The following is a 21,327-nucleotide window of genomic DNA, read 5'->3' on the forward strand; positions in this document are numbered from 1 at the left end:
AGACTCACTAGTCACTGGTAGCCAACCCAAAAATGCCCCCTTTATTCCCACTCTTTGCCTCCTGCCAATCAGTCACTGCTTTAATCATGCTAGAATCTTTCTTGTAATACCAACATCTCATAGCTTGCTAAATAGCCTCACGTGTGGCACCTTGTCAAAGGCCTTCTGAAAATCAAAGTACACAACAACAATCACTTCACCCTTGTCTATCCTGCTTGCTATTTCTTGAAAGAATTCCATCAGACTTGTCAGGCAAAAGTTTTCCTTGAGGAAACCATGCTGACTACAGCCTATTTGCCCATGTGCCTCCAAGTACCCTGAGCCCTCATCCTTAATAATTGACTCCAACATCTACCCAACCAGAGGTCAGGCTAAGAGCCTATAATTTCCTTTCTTCTGCCTCTCTCATTTCTTGAAGAGCGGAGTAACATTTGCAATTTCTCACTCTTCCAGAACCATTCCAGAGTCTAGTGATTCTTGAAAGATCATTATTAATGCATCCACATTCTCTACACCCACCTCTTTCAAAACAGAGGTGTGCACCATCCGGTCCAGGTGACTTATCTATCTTCAGGCCTTTCAGTTTTTCAAGAACCTTCTCTCTAATTATGGTAATTTAACACACTTCATGCCCCAACACCTGGAAGTTCCACTAATCTGCTGATGTCTTCCACAGTGAAGACTGGCGAAAAATACTTGTTCAGTTCGTCAACCATTTCCTTGTCCTCCATTACTACCTCTGTTTTCCAGTTGTCTGATATCATCTTTCACTTCTCTTTTACACCTTATGTATCTGAAGAAACCTTCAGTATCCTCGTTAATATTATTGGCTAGCTTACTTTCCACCTTTATTTTCTTAATTGCTTTTTTAGCTGTCTTCTGGTGGCTTTTAAAAATCCTCTAACTTCCCACTAATTTTTGCTCTATTATATGCCTTCTCATTGACTTTTATGTTGATTTTATTTTCTCTTGTTAGCCAGTTGTGTCTTCTTTAGAATACTTCTTTAGGATGTATATATCCTGTGCCTTATGAATTGCTTCCAGAAATTCCACCGATTGCTGCTCTGCCATCATCCCTGCTCCTCCCAGTTTCACCTATCACCTTGTGTTTTTCCCTCCCCTCCCTCCACCTTTTAACTCTACTCCTCATCTTTTTTTTTTCCAGTCCTGCTAAAGATTCTCAGTCCGAAACATCGATTGGACTCTTTTCTATAGATGTTACATGGCCTGCTGAGTTCCTCCAGTATTTTGTGTGCATTGACCCCTGCCACTGTTCTGTTCCAATCAAGTCTGGCCAACTCCTCTCTAATGCCTCTTTAATTCCCCTTAACTGATTCCCCCACTGGGCTCAACCATGAGCTGCTCTAAAAAAAACATTTCGTAGGCATTCTAGAAATTCTCCTCTTGGAATCCAGTACCATACCAATTTTCCCAACCTACCTGCATAGTTAAATCCCCCATGACCATATAATAACCATATAACAATCACAGCATGGAAACAGGCCATCTTGGCCCTCCTAGTCCGTGCCGAACCCTTAATCTCACCTAGTCCCACCTACCCGCACTCAGCCCATAACCCTCCACTCCTTTCCTGTCCATATACCTATCCAATTTTACCTTAAATGACACAACTGAACTGGCCTCTACTACTTCTACAGGAAGCTGTTGTAACATTAACCTATTGGCATGCATTTTCTGTCTTCTGTTACAATATGTAGACCACCTCTTCACTACTGTACAACTCCCATCAGGGTATTTTTACAAGGGTGAAAGATGAAATGTTTAACGGGAACATGAGTGGGAACTTCATTCAGAGTGTGGTGAGAGTGTGGAACGAGCTGCTAGCGGAAGTTGTGGATGTGAAATTAATTTCAACTTTTAAGAAAAATTTAGATAGGCACATGGATGGGAGGGGTATGGACAGCCATGATCTGGGTGTAAGTTGAAGGGACTGGGCAGAGTAACAGTTTAGTACAGACCAGATGGGTTGAAGGGCCTGGTTCTGCGCTGTGGTGCTCTGTGACCCTAAGCTGCCGAGCAGGTTACGTATTTCCAGCTGGCGTTTTTTTTTGTTTGCTTGGAACACACAACAACACTAGGAGAATGGTGAGAGTGTGATATCCCTCACCCATCCCCAAAATAAATGCTGTGCAGAAAAGTCTGCCACACCTACATTTTTCCCAAAATGTGGTGAGGCTGTGGAAATCTTGTCAAAGGGCAGTGGAAGCCAAGCCTGTGAATGTGGTTAAGGCAGAGGGAGTTATTTTCTTGATAATTAAGAGGATAATTAATGGGTTACTGGAAGTGGAGGGAATATGGAGCTGTGACTACCATCAAATCAGTTGAGGTGTTACTAAATGTTAATGCATAGGATCGAGGGCTGAGGTTTAGTGTTTCAGATTACAATGTTACAATTATCTAAGCGGGAGAGCTCCCTGCAGCACTTGTCAAGCAACAACCTCATACAATGAGACTCACAGAGTCAAACCTTACAGATGCCTTACCATCTGCAGATTTTCTCTTGTTTGTGATTGGACCTTACCAATATTGTCATTTCCAGATATATTGATTGGTGACGCGGGGACTGGTGAGAAAAATGTTCTTTTCCCTTTTAACCCAGACTCAGTTATTAATCACGTACATCAAAACATACAGTGAAATGTACCACTTGTGTTAACAACCAACACAACCTCAGGATGCTCTGGAAGCAGCCCACAGTGTTGCCACACATTCTGGTGCCAACACAGCATGCCCATAATGTTCAGCAGAATAACACAAGCAACAACAGAACAACATCAACAATTGCTCACCCATTGCATGCAGCCTACTTTGGCAGGGGGTCACTCATGATTCACTGGGCTTGGTCAGTCATTGGGCTACTAATCCCCATCCATAGCATATCCTGAGCCCTTCCTACTCTGTTCTTCTTTCAGGTGTTATTCAATCCAAATTTATTTACTTATTGAGATACAGTTCAGAATAGGCACTTCCAATCGTGCTGCCCAGAAATCCCCCAATTTAATCCTGGCCTAATCATGGGGACAATTTATAATGACCAATTAACCTACCAACCCATGTGTCTTTGGATTGTGGGAGGAAACTGGGGCACCGGGAGGAAAATCACGGGGCACGGAGAGAATGTACAGACTCCTTACCAACAGCAGTAGATTTGAACTCAGGTCACCTGCACTGTAAAGCATTCTGCTGACCATAATGCTTCTGTGCCACTACGGTAGGTTGTGGTCGGTAATCATCAAGAATTTCCTTGTGCATGAGACATCATTGACTTTGGAGTTAGTATTAGGATTCCAAGGGCTATTCCATACCCCCTCCATCATGCTGTGCTGCTATTTCTGGTTGATGTCTCCTGTCTGGTAGACACCCAGACCTTGAGCACCAAGGTCAAAGATGATGTCAATCAAAGCATGAGTGCTTGGACTGATAATCAAGGAGCCCAGTGTGTGAGCACCAAGTTCAGAGATGAGGGATTTGACAGCCTCTTCAAGAAGCATTGGCCAGAATAGTTCAGCTTAGTTGCTTCAGGTTCCCACTGTCAATCTGCCTTTCCTTGAGCAGCAGTCATCTGTGACCTGTATAGAAAGTCAGCTCCTCAGTCTCAATGGGCAATATCTGGTCACCAGGAACCATCTCAGGCTCCTGCTAAATCTCTGATCTCCAAACATCATCTTCTTCCTCCTTGGTTGTCCATCGGAATCCGATGATGACGTCCACTCCTTTAACGGTGAGATCTTTGATGTCTATACAGTCCTATCCTGGACCCACAAGTGCTACTGCAGGTGGGACACATATATGTGGTAGTGGTGGTAGTGATGGCAACCATGGCTGCATTTCTCCTGGCTCTCTTCTGCTGTCTTCTGGTTGTTCTTTCCATCTCCAGAATATGAACCCCATCCCTAGACAGCTGTTGCCAAGTGTTACGCTCAGCAGTCACATCCTCCAGGTCCTCAGGTCTGATCTTGCACTCCCTTAAAGCATTCTTTATCTGATCCTTATAGTGCTTCTTCGGCCCTCCAGCTGAGCGTCGGCCATGATGTAGCTGGCTGTATAACACTCTGTGGGGTAGCCGACATGGGGCCATCCTTATCATGTGCTCCAGACATTGCAACTGACGCTGGGTGATCATGGTCTCAATACTTCTGCAGTTGGTCTTTACAAGTATTTCAGTGTGAGGCACCCACTCATGCCAAGTAATTCCCAGGATGTGCTGAAGGCAGCTTACGTGGAAGCGCTCCAAGGACTTGATGTGATGGCAGTAGGTTACCCAAGCTTCACAGCTATAAAGGAGGGTGGGTACACAGACTGCTTGGTATATGGCGACCTTTGTGGAGTGACGAAGGCTCCTGTTCTGAAAGACTCGATGCTGAAATCTCCCAAAGGCAGCTGATGCCTGTTTAATGCAGCTCTGGATGTCCTTGTCAATGCCGCTATCCTCAGAGAGAATGCTCCCCAGATAGTTGAAAGATGGCACCACTGACAGCTTTTCATCACCGACAGTGAAGGCAGGTAGGGTGGGTAGGACACTGGTACTCCACTGGCAAACCACTTCTGTCTTGGTGGTATTGACAGTCAGCCCCCATCCTGCTGTACGCTCTCACCACCACAGCAAGGACAGTCTGAAGATCATCCGGAGTATGGGCCACAGAGTACAGTCATCTGCATACTGCAGCTCCAGGACCCGCTCTCTGTGGAGTTTGGTGGTGCGTGGAGCCTCCTGATGCTAAAGCCGTTGCCATCTAATCTGACGTCTACTGCCACACCACTGCTATCCTCATTCTCCTTATGGAGAAGCTTGGTAATACACAAGAGGAAGATGTTAAAGACCACTGACACTAGCACACACCCCTGTGCATACAAGGAAGGGCTTGGACTCTTGTCCTCCTGTGGTCACCTGAGCGGTCATCCCATCATGGAACTGGCAGAGGATGTTAACAAATTTATTGGGGACAGCCAAACCTAAGGAGGACATCCCATAAGAGCTCTCTTTGCACAGTGTCAAATGCTTTGGAGAGGTCGACAAAGGCCATAAACAGGTCTTGATGTTGCTCCCGGCACTTTTCCTGAAGTTGCCGGGCTGTGAAGATCATGTCAATTGTGCTCCAGTTCTTCCTAAATCCACACTGCGATTCAGGTGGCATTGACTCGGTGATGTTGCTGATGAGCCTCTGAAGTATCACTTTAGCCAGGACCTTTCCAGCAACAGAAAGGAGTGGAATGCCCCTACTATTGCCACAGATGGCCTTGTCACCCTTGTTCTTATAAATTACAACGATGTTTGCATTTCTCTTTTGCTGTGGGATGCTCTCGTCAGTATGGGCCTTGGTGATGTACTGGTAGAGGGTGCACATACACATGTACACTTCGTTCTTTAGTAACTCAGCAGGGATATTGTCAGTGCCAGGGGACTTATTGTTCTAAGGGAGTGTACAGCTGATAGAACCTCCTGGAAGGTTGGTGGTAGACTGAGGTCATGGATAGGAGGAAGTTCAGGCAGTTTGTCCAGGACGGTGGGGTCTGCGTCAGAATCCTGATTAAGCAGGGCGTTAAAATGCTCAGCCCAGCTCTGCAGAATGGTATTCTGGTTCTTCAGAAGTGTTTGACCATCTGCTGTTTTCAGGGGAGTAACACATCAACTTATTGGGCAGTAGGTGGTTTTGACAGCATTGTAAAAAAATTATGCATGTCATTATTATTGGCAACGGATCGGATTTCAAGTGCCTTTTCAGTCCACCACTCATTTAGTATGGCCCGTATTGCCTTTTGCCCTTTCCTCCGAGCTGCCTGCCAATGCTGCCTGATGCTGGTGGATGAAGGGTTATCTAAAGTTGCCCAGTGTGCTTTGTGTATGTCCTTAAGCAAGTTGTGGATGGTATCTGAGTTATCGTCAAACCAGTCTTGGTGGTTTCTGCTCTTATGGCCGATGGATTGGGCTGCTGCCTCATAGAGCGCAGAGCTGGTATAGGTCCACTGTTGTTTCATGGTATTTTCTGAACTCAGACAAAGTTCCAGCTCTCTTAGTTTCTCAGCTAGGATGTGTCGAAACTCACTTCTTGCTTCTGTGTTTCTCAGGCGGTTGCAATTTAGCTGCTTTTTATTGGGTTTTTGCAGCCGCAAGGGTGGGGGACGCACTTTCATATGGAGCTTGGCCACAATCATACAATGGTCAGTCCATCACTCTGCACCTCACATGGCCCAGGTGATGAGAACATCCTTGATGTCGCTACGTCTCACAATGATGAAGTCGATCATGCGCCAATGTTTAGAGCGAGGGTGCATCCATAAGGTCTTATATAACCATATAACAATCACAGCACGGAAACAGGCCATCTTGGCCCTCCTAGTCCGTGCCAAACCCTTAATCTCACCTAGTCCCACCTACCCGCACTCAGCCCATAACCCTCCACTCCTTTCCTGTCCATATATCTATCCAATTTTACCTTAAATGACACAACTGAACTGGCCTCTACTACTTCTACAGGAAGCTCATTCCACACAGCTATCACTTTGAGTAAAGAGATACCCCCTCGTGTTTCCCTTAAACTTCTGCCCCCTAACTCTCAAATCATGTCCTCTAGTTTGAATCTCCCCTACTCTCAATGGAAACAGCCTGTTCACGTCAACTCTATCTATCCCTCTCAAAATTTTAAATACCTCAATCAAATCCCCCTTCAACCTTCTACGCTCCAATGAATAGAGACCTAACTTGTTCAACCTTTCTCTGTAACTTAAGTGCTGAAACCCAGGTAACATCCTAGTAAATCGTCTTTGCACTCTCTCTAATTTGTTGATATCTTTCCTATAATTCGGTGACCAGAACTGCACACAATATTCCAAATTTGGCCTTACCAATGCCTTGTACAACTTTAGCATTACATCCCAACTTCTGTACTCAATGCTTTGATTTATAAAGGCCAGCGTTCCAAAAGCCCTCTTCACCACCCTATCTACATGAGACTCCACTTTCAGGGAACTATGCACAGTTATTCCTAGATCTCTCTGTTCCTCTGCATTCCTCAATGCCCTACCATTTACTCTGCATGTTCTATTTGGATTATTCCTGCCAAAATGTAGAACCTCACACTTCTCAGCATTAAACTCCATCTGCCAACGTTCAGCCCATTCTTCTAACCGGCATAAATCTCCCTGCAAGCTTTGAAAATCCACCTCATTATCCACAACACCTCCTACCTTAGTATCATCGGCATACTTACTAATCCAATTTACCACCCCATCATCCAGATCATTTATGTATATTACAAACAACATTGGGGCCAAAACAGATCCCTGAGGCACCCCGCTAGTCATCGGCCTCCATCCCGATAAACAATTATCCACCACTACTCTCTGGCATCTCCCATCTAGCCACTGTTGAATCCATTTTATTACTCCAGCATTAATACCTAACAACTGAACCTTCTTAACTAACCTTCCATGTGGTCAAAGGCTTTGCTGAAGTCCATATAGACTACATCCACTGCCTTACCCTTGTCAACATTCCTCGTAACTTCTTCAAAAAATTCAATAAGGTTTGTCAAACATGACCTTCCACGCACAAATCCATGCTGGCTACTTCTAATCAGATCCCGTCTATCCAGATAATTATAAATACTATCTCTAAGAATACTTTCCATTAATTTACCCACCACTGATGTCAAACTGACGGGTCTATAATTGCTAGGCTTCCTTCTAGAACCCTTTTTAAACAATGGAACCACATGAGCAATACGCCAATCCTCCGGCACAATCCCCGTTTCTAATGACATATTAAAGATCTCCGTCAGAGCTCCTGCTATTTCTACACAAACTTCCCTCAAGGTCCTGGGGAATATGCTGTCAGGACCCGGAGATTTATCCACTTTTAAATTTCTTAAAAGCGCCAGTACCTCCACCTCTTTAATTGTCATAGGTTCCATAACTTACTTACTTGTTTCCCACACCTTAGACAATTCAATATCCTTCTCCTTAGTGAATACCGAAGAGAAGAAATCATTCAAAATCTCTCCCATCTCCTTCGGTTCCACACATAGCTGACCACTCTGATTCTCTAAGGGGCCAATTTTATCCCTGAGAATTTTATTCTCAGATTATATTTTGCCTTCTGCTGGAAGATGGTGTTGGTTATGGTAAGGTTATGCTCAAAGCAAACATTAAGTAGCCTCATGCCATTTGCATTGACCTTGCCAATACCATGCCTACCTAGCACTCCACTCCATATCTTGTTGTAAACATCAACACTCCAAACATCAGCACAGCCATGAACCACCCATGGGTAAATACAGAAAGCTGAGCTGAGAGTAGGTGCCTTCAGCATTAAGACAACATTTAACAAAGAATGGAGTGGAGAATAGAGCCGATTTAAAAAGAAATCCTTTGGACACTGAGGCAGGAGGCTCTGGTAGACAAAGGCAGCATCACTAGCAACCAAATCAAAGACACTCAGCTGCATCAGAGGTACTGTAAAGTCAGGATGGAATGATAATGCCTATCTATATCAAGGATCAGCAGAGAGGAGGATCCCAGGCAAAAGATGAACCATTTATGATTAACAAATAAAGATGAAAGAAAATATTGAATCAAATACCAGGGCATAGAGTGGCAAGGCTTGTGGTGGATCAGATGGCTGGGAATTTTACAACAGGTGAAAGTGAGAGACTGAGAGGTTAATAAGACAGGAGAAAATTCTTTGCGAGAGTGAAACAACTCATGTTCTAACTATTGTTTGCTTTTTTGTATTTGCACAGTTTGTCTTTAGCACATTGGTTGTCTGTCCATCTTTCTTTTATGTGTGGTTTTCCAATGGTTCTATTGTGATTTGCATCAAACTGTAAGAAAATGAACCTCAGTGTCTGTGGTGACAAATAGGATATGCACTTTTTAATAAATTTACTTTGAACTTTAAGTGAATTTAAAAGACAATTAGAATCTTTCTCCCAGGGTAGAAAGTCAAAAAGCCATGCATTTAAGGTGACGGGGGAAGTTTCAGGCAGATAGGCAGAGCAATTTTGCTTTTACACAGAGTGGTGGAGCCTGGAATGAGCTGCCAGCGAAGTGCTGGAAACAGATAGTGATGTGTAAGAGGCTGATAGATGAATAAGCAAGGAATGGAGGAATATCGATCATGTACAGATAAGTGTTTTAATTTAGTTCAGCATTGCAGCCAGCACAGGCATTGTGGATGGAAGAGCCTGTTCTTGTGCTGTACTGTTTTAAATTCTACATTCAGGCTGAAGTACCCGAGGATCAATTCCTGGCCTTCAGATATTTACAATTTATGGTAATAACTTGGAGAAGGAGGTGGAAACATATCAATGTTAAAGGCCTTGATAAAGTGGATGTGGAGAGGATGTTTCTTATGGTGGGAGAGTCTAAGACCAGAGGGCACAGCCTCAGAATAGAGGAATGTCCTTTTAAGAACAGAGATGATAAGGAATTTCTTTAGCCAGAAAGTGATGAATCTGTGGAATTCTTTGCCACAGGCAGCTGTGGAGGTCAAGTATTTATGTATATTTAAGGCAGAGGTTGATAGATTCTTGATTGGTCAGGGCATGAAAAAGGCAGGAGATTAATTCTGCTCCTATATCCTATGGTCTTATGGTCTAATAAAAAGAAACTAAGTTAACTGATGACCCCAGAATAAACAGAAGGGCACATTGTGGTGAGGATACGGACCCTGGAACAAATACTAGAAAGGATGTAGAGGCACAGAGAGGTTGCAGAAGAGGGTTACCTGGATTCTGCCTGGATTAGAGGGCATGAGCTAAAAGGAGAGGTTGCATAGATTTTAATTGTCCTCTGAAGCGTCAGGCTGAAAGGAGATCCAATAGGATTTAGTAGAAGTATGTGACACAATAGACAGCCAGTATCTTTCTCCAATGGTTAAAATGCCTTAATATTCAAGGGCACATATTCTAGATGAGAGGGATAAAGTTCAAAGATGTGTGGATAGGCTTTTTGATTGAGTATATTTAAAGAGGAGGTTGGTATGTTCTTGATTAGTAACGGCATCAAAGTTTACATGGAGAAGGCAGGAGAATGGGATTGAGGAGGGTAATAAATCAGCCATGATTGAATGGTGAAGCAGACTTGATGGGCCAAATGGCCTAATTCTGCAGCTACGTCTAATGCTCCTGTGATCTAAATAAGGAAATTAAGAGCCTCTCAGATGAATATTGAGAGAATCAACTCTGCGCAAGCAGAAGTGATTAGGTATTATTAGCTTCATTAGTTCAGCTCAGCTTTGTGAATGAAGACCCCACTGCCATGTTGTACTGTGCTTTATGCTCAATGGACACGATACAGATAGATTCAGTAAGTGAGCAAAACCTTGGCAAATGGACTGAATGCAGACATTCATATTAAGCAGAAAGAAACTCAACAGAATCCTTCAAGGACCACACACAATAGAGAGGACAAACAATGTGCAAAAGACAACAAACTGTGCAAATGTAAAAGTCACCTCTCATCCTCCTTCATTCCAAACAGAAAAGCCCTAGCTCAGTTTACTGTAGAATTTACTCTTGATAACTGGACATTGATAGGTTCTTGATTAATCAGGGTGTTAAGTGGAGAATGGGATAGTAAATCAACCATGATAGAATGGTAGAAAACTTGTAGGATTGAATGGCCTACTTCTGCGCTTATATTTGTTATGGTCTAAACCAGTGGTTCCCAACCTGAGATTCACAGAAATCTGGGTCAATGGCAGGGGTCTATGGCATAAAAATGGTTGGGAACCCCTGGTTTAATCCAAATCTATCTGCATGCATATGGTCAGTATCCCTTTATTCCCCATATTCTCAGGTCTCTTTGAATGTGATAATGTAATTTTAGGCAGAAATACAGTCAGAGTTTCTTTGAGGAAATGGAAGAGGCTTTGAGTGACTATTTTGCATCAGTCTCCACAGTGGAGGACACATCTAACATGCCAAAGAGAGATGTTATGGGTGCAGTGCGAGGTGAGGACCGCAATACAATAGCTATCACTAAAGAGGTAGTGCTGAACAAACTTGTGGGCCTGAAGATAGAGAAGTCCCCTGGTCCTGACAGAATGCATCCCAGGGTACTGAAAAAAATGTCAGAAATTATAATAGAGAATTTGGGCAGGTCCAGGTGTTTTGGAAGTTAGTGAATATCACACCACTGATCAAAAAAAATATAGGCAAAAGGCAAGTAACTATAGGCCAGTTAGTTTAACATCTGTAGTTGGGAAAATGGTTGAAGCTATCATTAAAGACGAAATTGTGAGGCATCTGGAAAGAAATGGATCCATCAGGCAGAAGCAGCATGGACTCAGCAAAGGCAGGTCCTGTCTGACAAACTTACTGGAGTTCTTTGAGGGTATAATGAACACAGTGGATAGAGGGGAACAGATAAAGACGTTATATACTTGAATTTCCAGAAGGCAATCAAAAAGGTGCCACATAAAAGACTTATCTATAAGACAGGCATACATCAGGTTGGGGGTGTTGTATTAACACATATAGAGGATTGGTTAGCTAATAGAAAACACAGTTGGGATACATGGGTGTTACTCTGGTTGGCAATCAGTGGTGAGCGGTGTGCCACAAGGGTCGATGCTGGGCCCACAACTGTTCATGATGCACATTAGTGATCTGGAAGTTGGGACCAAGTGCAGTGTATCTAAGTTTGCTGATAATACTAAACTCTTTTCTTTTTCAATATTTTTATTGATTTCTTACAAAAAAGAATACAGAATACAGGAGGATGTGTATCATATATCAATTACAATACATGTGAATCACACTTACAGTTTCATTACCTCATTTTCATGTAAATTAAATTGAGTAGAAAAGCAAATTGTGCAGAAGATACGAAGAGTCTGCAGTGAGATATAGATAGGGTAAGTGAGTGGGCAAGGTTCTGGCAAATGGAATAGAATGTTGGTAAATGCAAGGTCATCACTTTGGAAGGAAAAATGAAAGAGCAGGTTATTATTTAAATGGTAAAAAAAAGATGGACCACGCTGCTGTGCAGAGGGACTTGGGAGTGTTTGTGCATGAATCACAAAAGTTTGGTTTGCAGGATACTGGCTTTGGAGGTGTGTAGAGGAGGTTGATTCCAGAGATGAGGGTGTTAGACTATGAAGAAAAATTCAGTCACCTGGGACTGTACTCACTAGGATTCAGAATGAGAGATCTTATTGGAATATATAGAATTATGAAAGGGATAGATATGATAGAGGCAAGAAAGTTGTTTCCACAGGTAGGCGAGATGAGAATTGAGGGAGTAATTTTAGGACGGAGATGAGGAGGAACTGATTTTCCCAGACACTGGTGAATCTGTGGAATTCTCTTCCCAATGAAACAGTGGAGGCTACCTCAGTAGGTATATTTAAGACAAGTTCAGATAGATCTTTCACATAGTTGGGAAGTTAAGGGTTATGGGGAAAAGGCAGGTAGGTGAAGATGAGTCTGTGGCCAGATCAGCCATGATCTTACTGAATGGCGGACCAGGCTTGATTGGCCAGATGGCCTACTCCTGCTCCTATTTCTTATGTTCTTATAAAGCCGTTTGATAAGCTGTCACCGAAAACATTACTGCATAATAGTCATGCAGTTAAATAACACAGAAACATTGGACTTGGGAGATTTAATCCTGTGCTGTAAGAAGCATGCTTGGATTGTGTCTTTAGAGTTCCCTCTGAAAGTCCTTCTATCAAGGACACTTGCATACTCTCACACAGGAATCATTCCTCGATTCATTGAGAAATAGAACACAAGAGCATGGAGATTATGGCAGAACAGCATTCAACACTGGTTCACTGGTTTGAAATTGCACACAGCTCTGGTCACCACATTAATGATGATAATGAGAGGTTGCATTGAGATTTGTGAGTATATTGTCAGGGGAAAGATTGGATAGGCTGAGGTTGTTACTCTAGAATGGAGAGGGCAGAGAGGAAAATTAGCTCAGGTGTAAAATTACCACCACTACTTTCCCATTTCCTGTAAGTCACTTTATATTGTTATGTGTGCTGAACAAACCAGATGGAAATGGGGTCCAGAGCTACCCTTCCCCCCCCCCCCCCCCAGGAACTATGCTGCTAATGAGAGAGAGAGATGAACAGAGGTAAAGGCACGTGCTACAGATAAGAGAGAGAGAGATGACTGATCTATGTATTATGAGTTCTTCACTCATTATTTACCTTTTACTACAAGGACGCTTCTTTGCTCGTTAACATTCTCGCTGAGACAACAGGGAGTGGACCAGTTTGATGGACATGGACATAGTGAGTTGATGGATAGCTGATACCCCGTCAATGGGGATAAAAGATGGATCTGGGGAGACACCCTCAGACACACCAGTGGACACTGAGTGTTGTGAACCCACAGGAAGGTGGGGGTTTGGAGGATCGAATCAGGAGATCAGTCACAAAGCTCACAGTGTGACGGCAGGGCCGGTGGGGGCTTGTGTGTGGGTCCACTCACACCAGAGTGACGAGCCCACCATGGAAGAACGGTCTAGCCAAGAACAGAGGGGTCATAACCGAATGACCACATCAGTACAATGGAAGGTTTGCCTGCTCCAGCTGCTCACATCTCGTTCACTCTCTCTCTCTCCCCCCAACATTGTAACACAACAACTAACTCAGCATGAACTGAACTAACTCTATATTCTCTTATGACAATTCATTTACCCCTAGACTTTGATAGAGCTTGTTTTTTTACTGTTGATTATTATTTCTACACTTCTGTTTTTATTATTACTAACCTGTTTTATATGTATATTGGCATTTTAAATACTGTATAGTTTAGTTTACTAATAAACACCTTTAGTTTCAGTACCACCAGACTCCAATGTATCATTCCATTTCTGCTGGTCTGTTAACCCAGTTACGGGGTATGTAACAATATACAGGCATTTCTGTGCCCAGTATCACTTTATGAACATACAATGTACATAAGCTACCTTATGTATTTATATTTATTGCTTTAATTATTGCATTCTTTATAGAATCACAGAAAAGTACAGCACAGAAATCTAGTCTGTGCTGAGCCATTCAAGCTGCCTATCCCATCAACCTGCCGGTCGGGACCATCACCCTTGAGAACCCAACCATCCATGTACCTATCCAAATTTTTCTTAAATGTTGAAATCAACCTCACATGCATCACTCGTTCCACACACTCATGCTGTGAAGAAATTTCCCCTTAAACTTTTCACATTTCACTCTTAACCCACAACCTCTAGTTGTAGTCTCACCGAACCTCAGTGGAAAAAGCCTAATTGCTCTCACCCTATCTATACCACTCATAATTTTGTATGCCTCCATCAAATCTCCCCTCAATCACCTTCGTTCTAGGGAATAAAGTCCTAACCTATTCAATCTTTCCTTATAACTAAGGTCCTCCAGTCCGAGCAACATCCTTGTAAATTTTCTCTGTACTCTTTCACCTTTATTTTCATCTTTCCTTTATCTTAGTGTGTTTGTTTTTTTTGTGCTGCATTAGATCTGGAATAACAATTATTTCACTCTCTTTTACACTTGTGTACTGGAAATGACATTAAACAATCTGAAAATATGAGGGATTACATGATGCTAATTGGAAGGGCCTATTCCCTTTTCAGAGGGCTCTAAGACCAGAGGCGGAGACAAGGGTGGCACAATAGTACAGAAGCCAGTGTAATGCTTTACAGTACCAGTGGTTCAATTGCCACCACTGTCTGTAAGGAGTTTGCGTGTTCTTCCCATGACTGTGGGTTTTCCCCATTTACTCTGGCTTCCTCCCACATTCCAAAGACGTACAGGTTAATAAATTGTGGGCTTACTATGATGGCACCAAACACATGGCAACATTTGTGGTCTGTGTTGGTCATTAATGCAAACACCGCATTTCACTGTATTTTACAATGTACACTCAACCAGCAGTGTTGTGGCACCTGGACCAGGCTTTGAAGCAAGTGGTCCAGGTTTGAATCCAGCCTGCTCCTTGCACACTTTCCATCCATGCTGGTTGAGTGTCGAGCAGCAACTCGACCTCAAAAAAAAAATGCTAAGGAAACAGCAAAGATTGCTACTTGATGCGCCAAAAGGTGCAGAGAGGAACAATTTAAAAAATTGCAACCAAACCAATGAAATTAATCTGATGTTTAATCTTAAAGGAATTGGTGATAGGATTAAAGGGGAGATGAGGGAAATGTTCTCACCTAGTGTTTCCAGAAATTAGGAAGTCTGGATGAAAATGTGAGTGAGGAAGATGTCCCTGCCACAGTTAACCAGCACTTGCATTTGAGGGGCACAGACAATGAGTTGGAAAGTGGGATGAGGCTGAGTAGATTCTTTCTGACTGGCAAAGACACAGGTTGCAGCAGAGCATGAGCAACATGGGTTCAGGCTGTAGACAAAATGTACTGATTGCAGTAATGAATATGCATCTGAAGGCAAAGGGCCTTGGGTGAACCTTGCCGACAACCTGAGGACAAGCACAGAGCTGCCACAGGCTAGAAAACTGACCGTGATGATGAATGAGCATTGGAGAGCTGAGGCATTCAAAGACATCACAGCATACTGCAGAGATAGCCCTCTGAGACAAGATGGTCTGAAGCTCTGGTTGGAACAGAAGGTACAGCCATCCATAGAAGGCTTTAACCCATCTTCCATTCCTATTGCACTGATGTCTCACAATTTCCCAGCAATGACTCCTGTTGTTTCCCCACTTACTCATTCCCTTTCTCTGTAACCATAACATCGTATTCAGCATTCTGTCTTTGGTTTTCCCTTCTATCACATTGAAGACAGAATACTACAGTGCAGTACAGGACCTGCTTGGAGATCAATCTAGCCCTTCCCTCCTACATAGCCCTCCATTTTCTATCACCGATGTGCCTATCTGAGTATCTTCAATGAACCTAATGTATCCGCCTCTACCACTACCCTAGCAATGCAGTCCCAGCACCAACCGCACATCGTGTAAAAATACTTAACTCTGATAACCCCCCCAATAGATTCCTCCAATTACCATAGAATTCTAACTTTTTGTATTATCTATTTCTGCCCTGAGAAAATGTCTCTCGATGTCTGCTCGATCTATAGCTCTCATCATCTTACTCCCTGCTATTAAGACACCTGTCAACTTCTTTCATTTCAGGAAGAGAAGCCCTACCTCATTCACCCTATTCATAAGACCTGCTCTGTAATCCAGGCAGCATCCTGATCAATCTCCTCTGCATCCACTCTAAAGCTTCCACATCCTTCCTATTATGAGGCGACCAGAACTTAACACAAAGCCCTTATCCTTGGGATCATCCCTGTCCACAGGGATAACCTCAGCATTGGTAATTGGTACAATAATCAGCCAATTATTATTGCAACCTGTCACTCAGAATCTGCAATAATCAGCACTCTACCTTCTATAGTGCCTTCGCCTTTAACATGGGCCACATCAGGAGCAAGCATTCCCTTGTCATTTTTGGACTTGTTGCGGCCAGACGTGCTTGGATTTTTGGTGGGAGGGTGAGCTCCCAAATCTGAGGAAAAAGAATCAGAAGATCAGTTCAGAGACGGATTAACACCACTTCCATGTCCAATGCCCTCTACATTCAAGCAACTCAAGTGCCTATCCAGACACGTCCTAAACACAGTCAAAGCCCATTACCTTCATGGACATAAAACAAATTTCTCTTCAATATTGAAATCAGACCCACATCCACCACTCTGTGGGTAGCTCATTCCACACTCTTGCCACCTTCTGAGTGAAGAAGATCAGCCTCAGCTTCCCCATCAGATTTCTGAATGGAGAATTAACCCATGTGCACTACCTCACTATTCTCCCCTCCCCTTTTGAACTACTTATTTAATTTTATATATATTCTTATTTTAATTTATACTATATTTTATGTCTTGCACAGTCCTGCTGCCTCAAAACAACCAATTTCACAACATTTTACAGAGATAATAAACCTGACTCTAATACCTTTCACCCTTAGCATATGACCTCTCGTAGTCACACCCCCTCCGTGGAAAAACCCTGCATGCATTTACCTTATTTTAACCCCTCATAATTTTGTATGTCTCCATCAACTCTCCTCTCATTCTCCAGTGCTTCAGGGAGTAAAGTCCTCACCTATTCAACCTTTCCCTATAACTCAAGTCCTGGCAACATCCTGATAAATTTTCTCTGTTCTTTCAATTTTATTGAGATCTTTCCTGGAGACACATGAAATAATGTGGATACCTCTCCTTGCTGGCTGAATGGATTTCTTTGTTGCTTTTCCAGCTCCTGATTTAGATTTACGGCTGGACATGATATTAGAAATATGTAGGAATCCAGACGAGGAGCATCACTGAAAGAAAAAGGTATCTCATTAGGCAGAGGGGCAGACAGTGCCCGATGATAAAGGTCAGCTCTATGCAGAGGGGTATTCACAAGGGTGAGAAAATAGGATGCTGGGTCATAGACATTCTCCAGAAGAGATTACTAAACACTCCCCTGCCAAAAGGAATTCCATCCATGGCTAGTGGTAATCCCGGAGGGGTGGGGTGGAAAGAGGGGAAGGGGATTGAAAGACGGGAGCAGTGGGATGGGAATGTTAGGTGAAAGGAGAGGAGGGCAAAGGGGAGAGGACAGGGAGGTGGAGAAGGGAGGAGAGGAGAGGGATGGGAGCAGAGGAAGGGATGCGGGTGAAGGAAAAGGAGTGTGTGGGTGAGTAGGTGGTGCAAGCAGTGGAGTGTGTATGGGGTGGTGTGTGTGAGGGAGGGTGGGGGTATGGGTGAAGTGTCAGCGGAGTGTGTGGGGGGAGTGGGGGTGTGAAGTGTGTGTGGGGTGGGGAGAGTGTGCGGAGGGAGAGTATGGGGTGCGGGGTGGGGGTGGGTTGTGCTGAGTGTGTGGAAGGTAGATGTGGGTGGGGTGTGGGGGTTGGAGTGTGGGGGTGGGGGGTGGGTGGAATGTGGGGGTGGGGGAGTGTGGTGTGGGGTGTTGGGGGAATATTAGGTGTGTTGGAGGGGCGTGAGGTGGGGAGAGTGGGGATATGGAGTGGGGTGTGGGAGGGGAGGGTTGGGGTAGGGGGTGTGGGGAGGTGGGGCGTGTGATGTGGGGTGCGTGTAGAGGTTGGAGGGTGTGAGGGGAGGGTGTTAGAGGGAGGGGGGCAGTACGGAGGGTTAAAGACAGGCGGGAAGGGGAGGCGAAGAGGTGTAAGGGGGAGTGTGGAGAGTCGGAAGGGGTGAGAGGGAATAGGGGTGATAGGGCAGTAACAGGGATAAGGGTAAAAGGGAGGGACAGGGATACGGGTAAAGGGGAGAGAGGGGAGGGGTGAAAGCAAAGGGAGATGGACGTGATTGGGAAGAGAGAGGAGAGGTTTGAGGGGAGGCTGAGCGGAGTGGATGGGAGGCGGAGGTGAGAGTGATTGCAAGGAGGATGGTTTATAAGAGGAATTTTGATGGGAGGGAGAAGAGAGGAGGAGTGCAAAGAGGAGGGTTAATGGGAGGGGTGAGGGATAGGTTGAGAGGAGTTGGAGGAAAGGGACACGGAAGCCATCGCTCACATACCCACCCAGCCTCGCTGTTCACCTTCCGTCTCCAGGCAACGGATACAACGGAAGTCCCGTCCCATTGAAGCCGGCAGAACCGATACTTCCGGTTCAGTGCGCCGGCTATTGAGCGAGTACAGGTCAGCAATCGCTCCCTCTCTCCCGCCTGTGCACAGGGTGGGGAGTGTAGGTGGTGCGCCTTGTGGACGGGGAGGGGGAGGAGAGAGGGTGGATAGGGGATTTGGGGGTTGAGGGAGGGGACGTTGGCAGGGTCGCGAGGAAGCTGGAGAGAAGAGGAGGGGTAGGAAGAGGGCGGAGGGTAGGGGAAGAAGAAGGGGAGAGGGGAGCGGGAGAAGAGGAGGGAGAGCATGAGGAAGGTAAGGATGGGGCGAAGGGGGAGGGGGAGAGAGGATGTGGGAGGGATGGGGGGTGAATGAGGGCCCAAGGTGGGGAGGGAATTGTATTGAGGGGACAAGAGGGAGGGAAAGGGAGTGAGGGGACGTGGAGGGGAGGTCTGGGTAGTGGTGGCTAGGGAAGGGAGGGAGTGGGTTGTGGGAGGATGGTGAAGAAGAGGGAAATCTGGGGAGGGGTTTCATGAAGAGGAGGTTTTATGGAATTGGGAGGGGGAGGCCGAAGGAGGGAGAGGTAGGGGCAGGAGCAAGTGGAGGGTATTATGGAAGGGGAGTGGGAAGGGATTATGGAAGTAGGATGGAGAGGTAGGGGAGGGGGAGATAGGGAATAGGAGAGGGGAGAAAGGGGGAGGGTGGGGAGTGGTGAGAGAAGGGAATAAAAGGGAGGGAAAGGAAAGGGAAGAAGACGGGACAGTGAGCAGAGTGGATGGGAGGTGGAGGTGAGGAAGATCGGAATGGGGAGGAGGTGTATAAGAGGAAGGTTTATGGGAGAGGAGAGGAGGAGGTGTGGAAAGTGGAGGAGGATGATGAGATGAGGAGAGTTAAGGGGAGGGATGAGGAGTAGGTTGAGAGGATGATGAGGGGAAGGACATGGAAGCCATCGCTCACATACCCACCCAGCCTCGATCTTCACAGAGAGTCATAAGACGAAAAGGTATTGGTGCAGAACTAGGCCATTTGACCCATCGAGTCTGCCCTGCCATTTCATGACTGATACAACGTTCCCCTCAGCCCCAATCTTCTGTCTTCTTCCTGAATCCCTTCATGCCCTGACCAATCAAGAATCTATCAACTTCTGCCTTAAATATACATAATGACTTGGCTTCTTCCACAGCTGCCTGTGGCAAAGAATTTCACAAATTCACCACTCTGGCTAAACAAATTCCTCCTAACGTCAGTTACAAAAGGACACCCTTCGATTTTGTGACTGTGTCCTCTGGTCTTAGAATCTCCCACTATAGGAAATATCCTTTTCACATCTTTCACCATTCAATAGGCTTCAGTCAGGTCACTTCTCATTCTTCTGAATTGCAGCAAGAATCTTTCCCACCACCTCCCCCCCCCCCCCCCCAGATGGCCCAGAGCCATCAAACACTCTTCATATGACAAGCTGTTCAATTCTGGAATTATTTTCCTGAAACTCCTTTGAAATCTTCCACTTTCAGCACATTCCTGTAAAACTGCTCTCAATACTCGAACTCCAATATACCAGTGCTTTATAAAGTCTCAACATTGCATCCTTGATTTTATATTGTAGTTCTCTTGAAAAGAATGCTCACATTTTTTTTGCAAAAGAATGGTGAATCTTGAATACTCTGTCACAGACTGCAGTGGAGGCCAACTCTGTGGGTATATTTAAAGTGGAAGTTGATAGATTCCTGATTGGTTAAGGATCACTGGATATCCTGTGGTGAAAGGGCAGGTGTATGGGGTTGAATGGGATCTGGAATCAGCCGTGATGGAATGGCAGAGTGGAGTTGATGGGCTGAATGGCCTAATTCTGTTTCTATGTCTTATGATATTGTGGTCTAACATTGCATTTTCCTTCCTCTCAACTGACTCAACCTTTGCACCTCAGGTTTTTGTACTTTCCCGCTATTTTTTCTTCTATCAAAGAGCATGACACATTTCCCGACACTGTATTCCTTCTACCATTCCTTAGCCCTTTCTCCTAATCTGTTAAAGTCCTGCAAGCCTTTCTACTTCCTCAAAGCAACCTGCCCCTTCACCTCTTAATATTGTCTGCAAACTTTTCAACAAGCCCATCAATTCCATTATCCAAATCATTGATATATGATGTAAAGAGGATTAGTCCCAACACAGACCCTTGTCAAACACTACTAGTGACAGGAAGCCATTCAGAAAAGACTCCCTTAATTCCCATTCTCTGCCTCCAGCCAATCAGCCATTGCTTTATCCATGCTAGAAGCTTTCCTGTAATACCATAGGCTCGTAGCTTGTTAAGTAGCCTCATGTATTGCTCCTTGTCAAAGGCCTTCTGAAAATCCAAGTACACAACATCAACAGATTCTATCCTGCTTGTTATTTCTTGAAAGAATTCCAACAAATTTGTAACACAAGACATTCCCTTTACTCCACTGTAATACTGATAAATCTGACTTTATTTTCTCCTTCTCAATTTTCAGGGTGAATTTTATCAAATTATGATCACTTGCTCCTAAGGGTTCTTTTACCATAGACATAGGGACAGAATTAGGCCATTTGGCCCATTGAATCTGCTTCACCATTCAATCATGGCTGATCATATTTTCCCCCCACAAGCCCATTCCCCAGCCTTTTCCCTGTGACGTCATGTCCAATCTGAGATGTCCTCCTTTTCCAAAAGAAGGGACTTCCCTTCCTCCACCATCAACACTGCCCTCAGCTGCATCTCTTCCATTTCATGCACATC

At 44.5% G+C, this 21,327-nt stretch overlaps 1 protein-coding gene across 6 annotated transcripts in view; it reads right to left on the reverse strand.

Moving 5' to 3' along the window:
- Positions 1-18,698, reverse strand: part of LOC132395239 (IQ motif and ankyrin repeat domain-containing protein 1-like) — a 180,641-nt gene extending 161,943 nt beyond the window's left edge. For 5 of the 6 annotated variants that reach the window (XM_059971553.1, XM_059971551.1, XM_059971552.1 and 2 more), the window contains exons 1-3: positions 18,528-18,698; positions 17,214-17,322; positions 16,387-16,506 (exon numbers count right to left, since the gene is read on the reverse strand). In XM_059971553.1, the coding sequence (XP_059827536.1) occupies positions 16,387-16,506; positions 17,214-17,283 (190 nt within the window). In that variant the 5' untranslated portion in view covers positions 17,284-17,322; positions 18,528-18,698. Of the gene's footprint in view, positions 1-16,386; positions 16,507-17,213; positions 17,323-18,523 lie in introns of all 6 variants that reach the window. The other variant, XM_059971549.1, reaches the window with a different exon arrangement.
- Positions 18,699-21,327: the final 2,629 nt, after the last annotated feature.

Source organism: Hypanus sabinus, chromosome 6 (assembly GCF_030144855.1).
Source record: "Hypanus sabinus isolate sHypSab1 chromosome 6, sHypSab1.hap1, whole genome shotgun sequence".
NCBI lineage: Eukaryota > Metazoa > Chordata > Chondrichthyes > Myliobatiformes > Dasyatidae > Hypanus > Hypanus sabinus.